Here is a 15866-nt window from a genome sequence, read left to right as displayed (position 1 = left end):
CTGACACAGAAATCCAGGCAGAAGATTGGCTTTAAAACTGTACTCTAAGGAACGTGACAAAATGATCTAACCAGATATGACATTTCAATTCACAACCACGCCACCATTCAGGTGGCCCTTTCTGCTTTCTGAGAACTGTAATTTATTCATCTGTACAAGAAGGCATGCACTGTAGTGACGTCCACTGGCTGGTTGATTCTTCTGGCCCGACTTTCTTGCTATTGCGTCATTCAGCATCATTAACAATTATGTTACTTCTGAAGGCATTCATATTTTCAGTTTTACTTAAAGGTGTACCATCCCGTCAAACATATTCAGTAGAAAGAGATACTTTAAAAAAAAAAAAAAAAACAGCCATTGGTAAGCATGGCCCCAGTCTGTCTGAAATTTCTCACAACTGCTTGCAAATGTATAGGAATCAGTCCTGGGAATCTCTGATTTATAATACCTACTGATCCTGGACACTTTTAAAGCTTGTTTTCTAGCATTGACATCTTCCATGTGCAACAGAGATAAACAGCAGCACAAACAGAACCTTCTAGTTATTCTAGCATCAGAGATTTATAGCAGTCATTCCAGGACTCCAAATAGATTTCAAAGGCAAATAAAAAGCCATGATGGCATCAAATGAATAGAAAAGTCCAGGGGTTGTAGGGTCTGGTTTCTCTGTATCCAGGGTAAGACAGTCTAGGAGTGGTCCAGGTGTATCAACCAATTGGTGTTACCTGCCCCCACCCCTCTAACTTCATAGCATAATGCCTGTCAGGACTTTGGACCCTCTTGCACGGTGGTTATGAATTTGGACCCTGGAGTTGGAAACCTGGGTTCAAACTCTCTATGCTTTATTAGGGATGTGACCTGGGAGAGCCAGGTACCTCTCCGAGCCTCCCTTTCCTCTCTACATGTGAATAATAACATAAACTAGGGCTGTTGTGACTATTAGCTTCACACTTAGTAGAAATTCAATCAATACCAGTAGACATTATTGTTCTTATTACCAACATCATTACCAATCTCATCACTCTCCTATACACTGATCTTATCTATGCTTGATGTGTAACATCATGTCCTAGAGGACTATAGAGCAAGATGGGAAATTGTTGTAGATGTGAGCTAGCTTAAAATGATACCTGACTTCTTTAAACTGCTTGAATTAGTTCACATCACTGTAATATGGTAGCTTTGTTGTTTCATAGGAAAAGATTGATTTGGAGAACGAATAAATGAAGGAAATAATGTGTGTTTTCTTAAAAACAAAGTGACAACAAAAAAAGAATAGATGGTAACAAGATCTGAGATGACCAAGTAATGATCAGTAGCCATCTTTCTGAATAAACAGGATGGACTGAAAACGAGTACCATCATTGTTAACATAGCATTTGAAAGTTTTCTTAGGTTTGAACCACCTTCTTGAGACCTTGCTCACGGTGTGGATTTTCTGTCCTCTGCCAACTCACAATTAGAGGTGGGTAGAATAGCCCACTCTTTCTCCCCCAGTTGTGGCCTCCTCATGGTGGGGTCAGAATTGAAATGGCTTGGGGCGCCTGGGTGGCTCAGTCGGTTGAGTGTCCGACTTCAGCTCAGGTCAACGATCTCGCGGTCCGTGAGTTCGAGCCCCGCGTCGGGCTCTGGGCTGATGGCTCAGAGCCTGGAGCCTGCTTCCGATTCTGTGTCTCCCTCTATCTCTGACCCTCCCCCATTCATGCTCTGTCTCTCTCTCTCTCTCAAAAATAAAAAAAAATAAAAAAAAAAAGAATTGAAATGGCTCGCCATTTGCAGTTGTAATGGCATCATACTGATCCTTGACATTCATTCTGCTTCTGTGACTCTTAGGACTCAGGCTCATTTGTCAATGAACTTTCATCTGCTAAGTAATGAGTATATCAGTTGTTTAATATCACGGAAGTTTCATCTAGGAGCCTTTCCTTTTTTATTACTAGAAAGATCTCTCCTGCCCCTCCCCTTCTTCCACCATGTAATAAAACAGAACCTACCCAGTGTAGTACACAATTCAGGATTTCATTATATCCTGCTGGATGGGAGACACTATTTACACAGAGATGAAGCAGCATACCTTCACAAGATTATTTCACATGAGGAGAATGTGGTTTTATATAACAAAATACATCTTTTTCCACTTGGTGAGCAAACTAGCTGAGTCAACATCTTCTCTCAGGAAGTCAGGACATTTCCTCTGACTTTAGAATTCTGTAACAGTGTCCACATGTACTCATGCACGGATGCATGCATGTTGGTTCTGTGGTACATATATAGCAATCTTTTCGCATATCTGCATATCACATGAGGGATAAGCCCAAGTTAGGTGACTCTCTTAAAGGTAATTTAAAACCATAAAGACCAGTAGCTTCAATTTGGGAGAAAAAAAAAAGAAAAGGACACCGGTTCAAAGATTCAAGTTCTGTGCATTACTCTTCTTTTTCCAAGATAACATATTAAAGGGCTACAAATTTGAATTTTTGGGGGGGGGGGTCCTTTCAAACTGAATCACAAAGCTCTGCAAATTGGGATTTCATCCAGTTATCCTTCAAACTGTGCTTATTTTAAAGTTCAGGTCTCCATAATATATAGATTAGGTTAGATATCTGTAAAATTTATTTATATAATCCCTAAAAGAATTTTGAAAAATTATGTTCCCACTTCTATATAGTTGACATCTAATTTTGTTCTTATTAAAAATCTACATAGTTCTTGGGGTGCCAGTAGGTTAAGCTTCTGACTCTTGATTTCAGCCCAGGTCATGATCTTGTAGTTTGTGGGATCGGGTCCTGTGTTGGGCTCTGTGCTGACAGTATGGAGTCTGCATGGGATTCTATCTTTCCCTCTCTGCCCCTCCCCACCCACTCTCAAAATAAGTAAGTAAGCAAACAAACAAAAAATCTAAATAGTTCAAAGAACATAATTTCTGGCAATACATATTTCTATTTTAAAACATACCCATTGTATCCATTTTTAAATGAATCCAATGGAGTATTCGATAATCTCTATCTTCCATTAAAAAGTAATAAAAGAGGGGCGACTGGGTGGCTCAGTCGGTTAAGCGTCCGACTTCAGCTCAGGTCACGATCTCGCGGTCCGTGAGTTCGAGCCCCACATGGGGCTCTGGGCTGATGGCTCAGGGCCTGGAGCCTGCTTCCGGTTCTGTGTCTCCCTCTCTCTCTGCCCCTCCCCCGTTCATGCTCTGTCTCTCTCTGTCTCAAAAATAAATAAACGTTAAAAAAAAAAAATTAAAAAAAAAAAAAGTAATAAAAGAGTTCCTCTTTAGCAGTTGCAAATTTTACATGTGATTTTTGTTTGGTATGGATTTGTGTTTCCATTGTACTTCCATCACAAAATTATACCCTAATACAATATTTTTTTTATATTGGAAAGCATTTTATCAATCACCCTATTATATGTATGAATATATACGTTTGTAAGTTGAAATAACTTTTACCCATGACCCTAATGTTTTAAGTGTCAAAAATTTATTTTGGGTTGGGTGATATTATTAGTAAATATTTTTAATGCACAATTGTTCCAAACAATATAAATGTATTATACATTTTAATAATTATTAAATTTAAAAAGTAAACATTTTATTAGAAATGTGTGGGGCTTTTTCTTCAATTAGTTTATATATTTTTGTGGGGGGACAAATATTACTTATTTCTAGAATGGGCTATGATTCAGCCTAAATTCTCTTCCCATTTTTCATTCTATAGATGTGCTGAGAAAGCTTGCTTGCATAAATGAGTAGATGAGAACAGATGGAGTTTTGTTATGGCAATGCCATTAATTTCTTTGAATTCCTTCTGAGTTCTATGTCCTGATCACATCGTGATCTGTCATCAGAAATTGTTTTTTAATGGTCCATCAGCTGATGAGTCGATTAGGACTTTTCAATATTATTGAAATAAAGAAACTGTTAACCTCCTTATATGCAAAAGAGTGCATTACTCAGGCATTAGAATCACTTGCTTTCAACGCCAACAACGTCAATATTTCAAATGGTCCCTTTTTAATTAGCACCTGAATGGTTTTGCCTCCTAGCAATGTATTGTGTGGTGATACCTGGGATGGAAAGGAAGGATGTTTTTCTTTTGTAAAATGTGAATAGGTAATTAAGAAAGAAGACAGCCGGGTATTTTCACTTGTAGAACATTCTCATCAATTTTAGGCAAATGTACATGTGAAGGTTGAGAAGTTGAAAATTTATTTCCTTAACCATTATCCCGGCCACTGTGCCCCTCCAAGAGTTGTTGTGCTCCTATATGTGTGTATGTGTGTCCCCATGTGGGTATTCTGGGCTGTACTCGTTTCACCCATGTGAGTCCTTGGATCAGTGTATAAGGAAAAAGAAAGTGGGAGGAGGATTGGTGGTGGAAAGACACAGAGATTAGGAGAGACTGGTGTGTGTGGGGTATTCAGGGATGGACACTTCTATGCCCAGTCTATCCTATACTAACAAAACAGTGCATTTCAGATAAGCACAAGTCACACTGTCTGAATAACCAGTGAGAAAAACGGTTGACTGGCTCCATAATGCTGGAATTATAAATAAATCTACAGCAAGCCTCACTTGTCTTCCCTTGATCTCATGAGATTTCCAACCATTTATTTCAGAGGTTTCCAGTAAGTCTTGTGATACCTTTCCAGTTCAGGGGCACAAAGGAATGGCAGACATCATGCTTCTGTCTCAGATCCAAGAGGTGTGGATGAAAAGGAATGTGATTTAAAAAAAAAAAAAAATACTCGCCCCGAGGGCTTGCATAACTCCAAAGCCCTTCAAGCCACAGGAAAGAAATCAGAGGGGACAGAGACAAGTTATATCAAGAAATAAGCCACTTACAATGAGCGGGCCCCGGTTGTTCTCCCGGTACTTGTTCTGGAAGAAAATGTAAACGACGGTGGCAGCCAGGGAGTAGAGGAAGGCGAAGACAGCAACTGTGACGAAGAACTCGGCGGAAGATGAGGAGTCACCAGTCAATGCCAGCTTCTGCTGCTCCTTCCCTTCGCAGGTGGGCACTTCAAACGTCACCTGGTGTAACCTAAAGTGCCAGATGAAGGAGACTCTTTACAATGCGATGGAGACCAAGTGAGGGGCTGGGTGTCTACATGTTCTAAAGCAAAGCAGGGGTGATTGGGGAGTTTTAGGGCATGCTTCTGGGAGAAGTTCATTAAAGAAACTGAGGTTACCACTGGAAACATGGAAGAAATGTCACAGGAAAACATCATTCCACTGGGTTTCCCAGTAGCTAGTCACTCTAGACAGAGGGGAGGAGGGGAGGGAAAGGGAACCTGAAATGACGATAAATTAAACTATATGACATCCTCCTGCTCAAATTCCCCAGTGCTTTCTCATTGTGCTCGGACTCAATCCCTAACTCCTTAATAAGACCCAGCAGGTCTTACATCAGGTCCTTATGGCACAGTCCTGACTTGTGGTCATTTCACTGTTCCCTTTTCCTCACTCTGTCCCCTGACATTTTCCATAGCTGGCTCCTTCTTGGTATTCCTGTGTCTGCTCAAAGGTCATCTTCTGGGAGAGCCTTTTTCTGACCATTAAGTTAAAACAGTTCCTTTCCTGTAGACATTTTCTATCCCGTTGCCCTGGTTAACGTCATTCATAGCACTCATCACTAGCCACACTGTTTTGGTGATGTATTTAATTCCTTGTTTTCTTCTGTCTTCACTGCCCCTTCCATGGTGATGGAATCTTGATTTTCTTCTTCTTTGTATATCTTGAATGACTGACACTTGTTAGGCATTCAGTATATAGGACTTGGATAAATGAATGAACATTCTTGATTCTGTAAGATGACGGATCGATACTAATTTGACTGAACTTTTAGAACTTCTATTTTAGAGAGTAAGTTCTATTAGGAAAGCATTCAGGCTCAGTGTATTACCTAATAGAGAAAAATAAGGTTTGGGGGTTAATACTTTCTGCTCAATAAATGACACGTAAGGAAGTATGTTATAGCCAGTACAGTAGCTCATGTTGTCAACTAGGTGGTAAACTGTAATTTAATATAGGAGCCAAAATTGTGCTTCATAAGAAATGACTAAATTATTCTTTGAGTATTAGGGAGGCATTTGAAAATAGCCATAGCAACGATATCAACAAAGTGCCACTTGGGAAATTATCTACGAAAGTAACAATAATGATAAAGCCATCGGTGAACCTGGTAATTGCCCAATTTATGCATAGAAAGTATTTTTTTTTAACTAAGCAAAACTTGATGCCTTTAAAACAGATTTGTCGTGTACATTCTCTTATACTTTAGATAATACTATAATGATAAAATAGTAATGACAATAGCAAACTAACATTGGAACATTTCTTATGGCCCAGATAATTGTGTTTTATGCTCATTGTTTAATTGAATGCCCAATGGCAACCCTATGATGTAGGCACTTTATTGCCCCCTCCCCCTTTACAGAATAAGAAGTGGGCTTAGAAAGATTAAGTAGTTCATCCTAAACCACAAGGCTGGTAAATTGGGCAGGGATTTAAATCTGTGCCTGACTCCAGAGCTTGACGCTCATGGGCCACTGGCATCGCATTCACTAGAGGCCTTGCTACAAACATACATTCCAGGGCCTTGTGCTGGATCTAGTGAATGAGAATCTCTAGGGACGTGGCTCTGTTGACAGCTAATGCAGGGACGTGCAGTATCCCTCAGCTTTTTATTTCTCAGAAACCCAGTCTTTTCTACTATTGCCTGACTTGAGAAAGAGCTGTTTACACCATCTACTTGATCCTGCTTGTATTTACTGAGGCTCCTCCTGCTTCTCACCCACCAGAGGGGTGTTCTGCTTTGTAGCCCAATTCAGTAAAAGAGAAGCATTCGTCATGGTCACATTGTGCAGTTCCTTTCCTCCCCTTGCCAGAGATATTAAAACATTTCTCCATGGTTTGGTCTGTGGGAAGGCTGAAAAATGAAATCGACTTAAAAGGTAATCGTGCCAATGATTCTCAAATAGGTGATTTTCAGGTAATGCATACCTTTCTCTCATGATTTCATAATAGGTCATTATTCAACAAATTTTTAGCGAGTGGCCAGTAGTTCACACAATGGCTAGATGCTGTGGTAGAGTGAGAAACGTAGGATGGCCCCTGCCCGTGTTGAACTTCAAGTTTAGAGAGAAAATACAGGTTTCCTGAGAGGAGCCCGAGGCTAGCCTGGGGGGGGGGGGTGGTCAATGTAAAATACCCTATGGAAGTGACTTTTAAGCTGCAGCCTGAAAAATGGGTAGAAATGATCCATATAGAAAGTTAAGAATGAAAACACCATGAAATATGACTATACATCCACCAGGGTGGCTATAATAATAATAATAAAAAAAACCCCAGTAAGATTGGAATAGCAAGTGTTGGCAAGATTGGGTAAGAATAACAAGATAAGACTGGCATAACAAATTCTAATTAGACAGAATTGGAACTTTCATCTATTGCTGGTGGAAATGTAAAATGGTGCAGCTACTTTGAAAAAACAGTCTGGCAGTTTTTCAAACGGTTAAACATAGAGTTAGCATATGATCCAGCAATTCCACTTCTAGACGCATACCCAAGAGAAACGGTAACATTTGTCTGCACAAAAACTTGTACAAGAATGTTCACAGCAGCACTATTCATAATAGCCCAAAACTGAAAACAACAAACAACACAAATGTCTATCGATTGATGAATGGATAAATAAAATGTGGCATATCGATGCAATGGAATATTATCTATCAATAAGGAATGGAGTGCTGAGCGAACCTTGAAAGCATTCTGCTAAGTGGAAAAAGTCAGTCACAAAGGACCACACATTGTATGACTCCATTCGTATGAAATGTTCAGAAAAGGCCAATCTATGGAAACAAAGAGTAGGCTGGCATTTGCCTAGGGCCGGGGGGACGATGGGAGAATCCAAAATGATGGCTAAGTGTTACAGGATTTCTTTTTTCTTTTTTTTTTTTAAGGTTTTATTCACTTTTTAGAGACAGAGACAGAGCATGAGTGGGGGAGGGGCAGAGAGAGAGGGAGACACAGAATCCGAAGCGGGCTCCAGGCTCCGAGCTGTCAGCACAGAGCTTGATGCGGGGCTCAAACCCATGAACTGTGAGATCATGACCTGAGCCGAAGTCAGACGCTCAACCAACTGAGCCACCCAGGCGCCCCTGGATTTCTTTTTTGGGTGACAAAAATGTTGTGGAATTGACTGTGATGATGGACGTGGTGATGTGAATATACTTAAAACCATAAAGTTGTACATTGTAAGTGAATGAATTGTATAGTATGTGACTTACATTTCAGTAAAGCTGTTAAAACATAGGCTGCAAAGAGCATGCACCAAGACCCTGCATAGGCCAGGAACACAGCATATGGGGAGAGATGAAATATGTCTTGGAAAACTGGAACATGGCAGGAAAAGGAAATGAGTGGTTTCAGATGAGATGGAGAAGTCCTCAGGGGCCCTCACTGTGGGGTATTGTGGGCCAGGTTATAGTTTTGGGTCTTTATCTTAAGTCAAAGATTGGAAAGATTTTCCTATAATGAACAACATGTAAAACAAAAATAGCAGGCAGGGCTATGTCACCTGCTGCAACGATTCAGAGGTACGCACACTTGCTTTCCAGATGTCAGGATTAGTGGTGCTTCTGATACACCAGTTCCCTCAGCTGATGTGCACAGACTGGGTCTGCAATGTTGGTGTGCGGTGGGGGTGGCAGGCAGCGGGAGAATAAAAGAATTGGGTGTTGGATTTTTTTCCCTGTGCAATCAGCTGAATATCATTTCCCCTATCGCTAACTTATTACGTTGATTTACAGTAAATGTTAATTGTGGTTATCTGTACAAGGCACAGGCACGCAAAAATCACTAACAAATCTGCTGCACTTATTAACGCCAGTGATTTATAGCTTGGTATTTGGCCCACCAGTCACACTGGGGTGAAATCAAGGGAAAGAGGGGAAAAGGAAGTGCATTCTAAGCTAATGCCTCGTCCGTGGAAGGGAGTAGGGATCACTTATAAAGAACGAGCACGTCAGCTCAAAATAGTCTGAGCATAATAATTCATAGGACTGAACATTTTTAATGCTATACGATTGGTATATATTGCTAAACACACATATTTTAACAGAGAGGGTCTTTTAAGCATCAGATAGATATACATGCGTAAATATGTATGTTTTATTCTGGAGGAAGAGAGTTTATAGTCAGCAAGTGTTCAGCAGCTGTAATAATTTTGGAAGCAAGTATCATTCATTTAGAACCTAAACAAGGGAAGAACTGTTCTGTATAGCCAGAGTGTGTCAGTTGACAGAACCTGGAAGCCAAGGGGACCACCTCTGATCCCATGATGAACTCGTCATGAAGCAACTGCTGAGCCTGCAAAAGGGACCAAATCCAACTGTGTTGATTTCAAATGTATAATTCCCTTCAGGGTGGGCCTCAGTCAAAGGGTAATTGAATTTCGTTGGGTCTTACTGCATTGTGTCTACCAAAGAAAAGCGTCCATGGTAGAGTAGATTTTTAAAAAATTTTTTACCAACGCATAAACAACACGTAAATATCTCACTGCTGCTTCACTTACACGAAAGGGGCTGCTAGGCACCCACAGCTTTTAGTTCTGTTTGTGGGGCCTGAAAAAATATTAAGCAAGTTGGCACTGCTTTATTAATGAAAATATTTACAATAGCAACCACTGACATGTTTCAGCCTCCAGGCATTGTGCTAGCTTCTTTACTGACATGATTCTCATCTAATGCTCATAACGCCTGTCTTAAGTAGGTGCTATTACTATGACCGTTATACACAGATGAGGAAACTGAGGCTTGGAGTGTGCAGTGAGCTTGCCTGAAGTCATGTAGCTAGTGGAGGGCAGGGACGAGGCTTGAATGCAAGCAGATTAGGTGGAGCCTACACTAATAACTACTGTACGTTCCTGCCCCTCTTTCTCAGAAGTTACGGCATCCTTAGATTTCCAGCTGAATGTCTACAAAAATGACCAAGCCATCTCGGAGTGTCTGCGTGGCTCAGCTGGTTGTGTGTCCAAGTCTTGATTTCAGCTCAGGTCATGATCACATGGTCGTGGGACTGAGCTCCGTGTAAGGCTCTGTGCAAACAGCTTGGCGTTCTCTCTCCCACACATTCTCTGTGTCCCCCTCTTTCTGCCCCTCCCTCACTCATGCTCTCTCTCTTCCTCTCTCAAAAATAAACATTAAAAAAACAAGGTTCCCATGAACAAGTTTTCATCTAGGTCATTCTAACATTTGCTTCCAAAGCAAGCAGAGGGCAAATGAACTTGAATGCCTCGTGCACTGAAATTGTGATCATTGTAGGACCTGTGGTTCTTTACACAAAGTGAGGTATTCAGTACAGGAAGACACAGATTCATGTGTATGCAGCACTGTACCATTAGGGGCATCTGGTAATAAGAGTTTGAAATTATTGACATTATCTTTCACCTGCTGCAGAAGAAAAGAGGACTAATGCCCCTAACAATGTATCTGGGGGGTGGCTCAGGGAGGGACAGGAATGACATGTCCCAATGGTGGCAGTCCCCCAGGAGCAAATGTGGGAAGCATCAAGGGTGTTGGGGAGCAAACTGCTGTTACAGAATTTCTCATCCCCAGAATTAAAGTTGCCAAGGGACAATCAGATGGCAACTGGCAAATTGTGGTGCTAAGCATGTTTCTCTTTACTTGATCATTTTCCACAGCCCCGGTTTCAATATCCTTTTATCAGCTGATAGAGACTTTAATCCTCTTGCTCCTTCTTTTTCTCTCTTCCCAGTATAAAATATTGGCATTTGTCTGGTTTTAGATTGACTTTTCTTTCACTAGCCATATGTGTATGCATAATAAATGCGTTTGTGTGTGCTCGTATACACTCACACACACCTCTGCTTGCTTAGCCTAGATGATTCACAGCATAAATCACTACAAAATCCTGAGAGTTTAGCAACACGTTCACACACTAGATCTCCTTTTTTTCTCTCCAGCAACCTTCTCCATTCTATAGATGAGGAAGTTGGAGCTCAGTCATCTTGAAAGAATCATCAAAGATCACCCAGTTGGCATAGAGAAGGAGCAAACTTGGAAACCAGCTCTGAGGTGTTTTTTTTTTCTTATGATGCAAATTCCACCTCTAAGTTTTCCAAACTACTGAATTCTCCATTATGCTCAAGTCCTTCAATCCTTCAAAAGGGATGGGTTGAGCCCCATGGGCCAGTCATTGGAGAAGCCAAGCAATGAGTTGTGAGGCACTGGAGTTGAGATTTTCTAGGAGGATGAAAAGGACAAGTCCCTCTGTCTTCCATGTCCCTGGTTTTCTTACTGTACCTGGAGCAGGGCAGGGGACAATGCTATATGGGATAATGACGATTCTACCACTACTACTGCCACTGCTGGATGCCAATCACCAATGACACTTATTGCCAGGCCAGGCAGTATGCCAAATGCCTTCACATCTTATCTCATTTGGACCTTCAGATCTGATGAAGTGGGTACTATTTCTCTTCTGTTAGTGGTGAGGAAAGTGAGGGGAAGAGAGGTTAAGTGACTTGTTGATGTAAGGGCCTGAAAACAGAGACTATCTGACCTCAAAGCTTTTATTCTTAAGCTCCTATGTGAAACAAATACAGTGCTATTATTTTTTCTTTATCCCTCACCTGTCTACTGACTTCTTGGACAACTGCTCGATTTTCTGATTGCCTTCCTATGGGTGGCTTTCCCTTTTGTCGCTTTCAGTTGTTTTTCAACAGATGAGTGGTCATGGGATGAACGTATGGAGGCTGTGGCCTTTCGTTCCGCTGCTCCCCTGGCTCATGGGTGATTTCAAACTGGTTCTAAAGACTTGCATATTGATTAGAGCAAGGTTTTCCCTTATGCCACCAGCTCATTATGAGGCATGTTTCTATGCTATGGTCAAAATCTGGGGAGAATGACCTCTCAGGGCTGCAGGTATAGGATCTGTTTGGGGTGGAAAGGGCAGAAGATGGGGACAAGGTGGGGACTCAGAACACTGTCTTGGGAAATATGCCAGTTGCAGTGAGAACTCAGAGAAGGCTCCAGTACTTGGACTTAGGTTGCTACAGTTGGAAACTTCAGCTTGAAGTTGACATCCTCAGCTTGCCAAGGAGAAGGGACGGAGTTTGTCCGAGACTCAGGACATACTGACCGGAAGTATCAGTATATGCAGGATGCCTCTGCTGACTAAAAGGGTCATTACTAGACTCTATCCAACATCAAAGCAAGCAGAAATATAAAACAATCTAGTTCACAAACATCCTAGGAGTGCCTCAGGGATTCTAATGATGCTGTTTGTTCCCAGGAAGGTCGGTGGACCTGTACTCCCGTCTGCTAGAACTAAGAGATCTCCAGCTTCCTTATCTTCAGGTAAATGGCATTTTTTGCCAGCCAGAATCATTTTTGAGACATTTTTGTCCTAACTTTAGTTGAATCAAAATCAGCTTCATCTCTTGTAACAACAGCATATATTCACTAAAAGTGTTTTCTTAAAAGACAAAAACAAAGTGAAAGACAAAATGCTGTACTTCGGCTCTTAAACACAATAAGGGCATTTCTCCTTGATGTGATTATGTATCAAATGTATTAAAGTTTATTGTCTCCATAGGAAGAACTTTCTTTTTTTTTTTCAAACTTTTTAAAAAGTTTATTTATTTTTGAGAGAGAGAGAGAGAGAGAGAGAGAGAGGGAGAGAATCTCAGGCTCCAGGCTCTGAGCTGTCAGCACAGAGCCCTATGTGGGGCTGGGGCTCTGGACCGCATGATCATGACCTGAGCCAAAGTCAGAGGCTTAGCTGACTGAGCCACCCAGGTGCCCCGATAGGAGGAACTTTCCATTACGTTCTGTGCTCTTCACTTTACCATTATAGAAGGTAATTTTTTGAAGGACAGTAATAATACATCCTGAACACAGGGAACTGAGTTAGACACTGGAAAATGCTATCAAGGTTACTGCAAACAGTGCTCTCTTCTGCACAATTTCTTGTGCTTGCACCCATGAGGACATGGCTGGAAAGTGACCGTCCCACCCCCCCCCCCCCAACCAGTTTGTGGCTTTCATGTCTACTGGCCAAAAAGATACTTATCCGATTTACTGTAAATGATTATGTTAAGAAGGATCTTTTCAAATTTCATCCCCCTCCCCGCAAGTTTGTGTTTATACAAACATTTCAAAATAAAAAGACCACAAGGTGATTAAGAAGAAATGGACTGGTGGAGGTCATGGCATGTCCTACAGTGGAACCAAGAGAAGGAAACTCTATAAAACCCATTAAAATGGCTTGCAAAGAGGCACTGCCATACTCATGAAGCTATGATTTATTAATTTTAGTTTCTGCAAATAGAATTTGAGTCATAGAGGACTCAGACTGACTCTACATTGTCAAATTAAAATAGATAATGAGGTCATTATCTGTATATTGCAGAGAAAATCCTTTTTTCCTATCTTGTTTGCCTTCCTTGAACTGTGGTACTGTACTCAAGTGAATTATGAAACAAAAATAGTTCCACAGTTTTCTTTCTTAAACTTAAATGTCCACATAACTGTCTATCTATCCATTTTATTTGGTTGGTATAGAAATGTTTTATGAAAAAACAATGTAAAAGATTTGACTAAAAGAGAATTATAACATTAATAAACACAAGGTAGCATGGGTGAGGGCAGCAGAAATCTGTCTGATTTTACTTTTTGTTTAAATATAGGTCAAATGGATTTGATTCATTAATTCAGTCAAAATATGCTGTTTAAAAAATTCAGTAAATATAGAAATGTTAATAGGAAAATGTAAGCTCCTTTATAATTCCATCCTCAGTATTAACAACTTACAATAATGAAAATCAAACAGGGTTTTTAACTTGCTGTTTATTTAATAGTATGGTTAATACATGTGTTTTCTTTAAAGGAAGATCTACCTTATTTTTAACAGTCATAGAATATATGCATAGGATAGATGAATTACAGGGCCAGAATTTTCTGTATAGTTACGTTGTGCACTTTCACAATAATTTTTTAAAGGGTCCCCCACTGGTGGACATTTTGATTGTCTCCAATCTTTCTCTGTTAAAACAATGCCTTGAACATGTTTTTGTTTTTTTTTTTTTTTTTGTGATCTTTGTATGATAACTTTCTTTGCATAAATTTCTACAAGCAGAAGTTCTGGGTAAATGAGTAGATTAGTCAGGGTTCTCTAGAGAAACAGAACTAATAAAGATATATATTTTAAGGAATATAAGGAATTTATTTTAAAGGATTGGCTCATATGATTGTGGGTCCTGGCAAGTCTGAAATGCATAGTGCAAGCTGGTAGGCAAAGGATTCAGGCAAGAGTTGATGTTACAGTCTTGAGTCCAAAGCCAAGAAAACCAGAGTTTCTGCATTGCAGTCTGAAGATAGAATGCCGTCTTTTATAGGAAACTTCAGTCTTTGCTTATAAAAACCCTCAACTAATTGGATGGAGTGACTCACGCCCTGGAGAAGACTGCTTTATTTACTTAAAGTCAACTGCTTGTAAATGTCAATCACATCTAAAAAAAAAAAAATTTATAGAAACATCTAGCCTAGTGTTTGGTAAAAACCTGATCACTATAGTCTAGCCCAGTAAATACGTAAAATTAACCATCACAAGGGGTATGGATGGATTATTTCTAGGGTCTTTGGTAGGAATTGCCAAAAGGCCCTCCTGAAAGGTTGTAGGAATTTGCACTCCCATAAGGAGTGTACTGAGGTTGTCCCATTTGCTTATTGTTTTTCTCTTTTAAAAAGGCTTTTATTGGGGTGCCTGGGTGGCTCAGTCAGTTGAGTGTCCAACTTTTGGTTTCGGCTCAGGTCAATATCTCACGGTTCATGGGTTCAAGCCCTGCATTGGGCTCTGAGCTGACAGTTTAGGATTCTATAATCTTTTTTTTTTTTTTAATGTTTATTTATTTTTGAGAGAGAGAGACAGAGCGTGAACAGGGGTAGGGGCAGACAGAGATGGAGACATAGAATCCGAAGCAGGCTCCAGGCTCTGAGCTGTCAGCACAGAGCCTGATGTGGGGCTCTAACTCACAAACCATGAGATCATGATCTGAGCCGAAGTCAGACACTTAACTGACTGAGCCACCCAGGCACCCCGACAGTGTAGGATTCTAAAAGCTGTCTGCTTAGGATTCTCTGTCTCTGTGTCTCTGCCCCTCCCCTACTTGTGCTCATGCTCTCTCTCTGGCAAAATAAATAACTAAAATTAAAAAAATAAAAATAAGAAAAGTTTTTATTATAGAAAATATCAAATCTACATAAAGTAGAGACTATCATACTATCACCTCCATGTTTCTGTTCCCTGTGATAAACCATCCCCAACTCATGGCCAATCTTTTTTTATCTCAACTACTACCCGGTGCCTCCCACCATCACCTCTTTCCCACCAGTGGATCATTTGGAAATGAATACCAGACATCATATAACTCCATATTCTGTAAATATTCAGTATGTACGTTTAAAAGATCAGAATTCTTAAAAATACAACTACAACACTATTAAATTCAAACCTCAATTCTTGGGGTGCCTGGGTGGCTTGGTCGGTTAAGTGTCTGACTTTGACTCAGGTCATGATCTCGCTGTTCGTGGGTTTGGGCCTGCATCAGGCTCCGTGTTGACAGCTCAGAGCCTGGAGCCTGCCTCTTTTTTCCCCTCCCTTGCTCATACTCTGTCTCTCTCAAAAATAAATAAATGTTTTTTAAAAAGTTAACAAAATAGTTAATTGTTTATATCATCAATCATCTGCCCAGTGTTCACATTTTCTTTACTGTCTCAGATGTTTTTAAGTGGGTTTATTTGAATCAGGACCCAGAAAAGTTAGTTCATTGCATTTG

General features: G+C 40.4%; 1 protein-coding gene across 3 annotated transcripts in view; it reads right to left on the bottom strand.

Moving 5' to 3' along the window:
• Nucleotides 1-15866, bottom strand: part of SYNPR (synaptoporin) — a 313866-nt gene that overhangs the window by 43669 nt on the left and 254331 nt on the right. For all 3 annotated transcript variants that reach the window (XM_060631506.3, XM_060631505.3, XM_060631507.3), the window contains one exon: nt 4850-5048. In XM_060631506.3, the coding sequence (XP_060487489.1) occupies nt 4850-5048 (199 nt within the window). The remainder of the gene's footprint in view (nt 1-4849; nt 5049-15866) is intronic.

Source organism: Panthera onca, chromosome A2 (assembly GCF_046562875.1).
Source record: "Panthera onca isolate mPanOnc1 chromosome A2, mPanOnc1 haplotype 2, whole genome shotgun sequence".
Taxonomy (NCBI): domain Eukaryota; kingdom Metazoa; phylum Chordata; class Mammalia; order Carnivora; family Felidae; genus Panthera; species Panthera onca.
The sequence above is the reverse complement of the archived record's forward strand: the minus strand, read 5'-3'. Positions and strand labels throughout refer to the sequence as shown.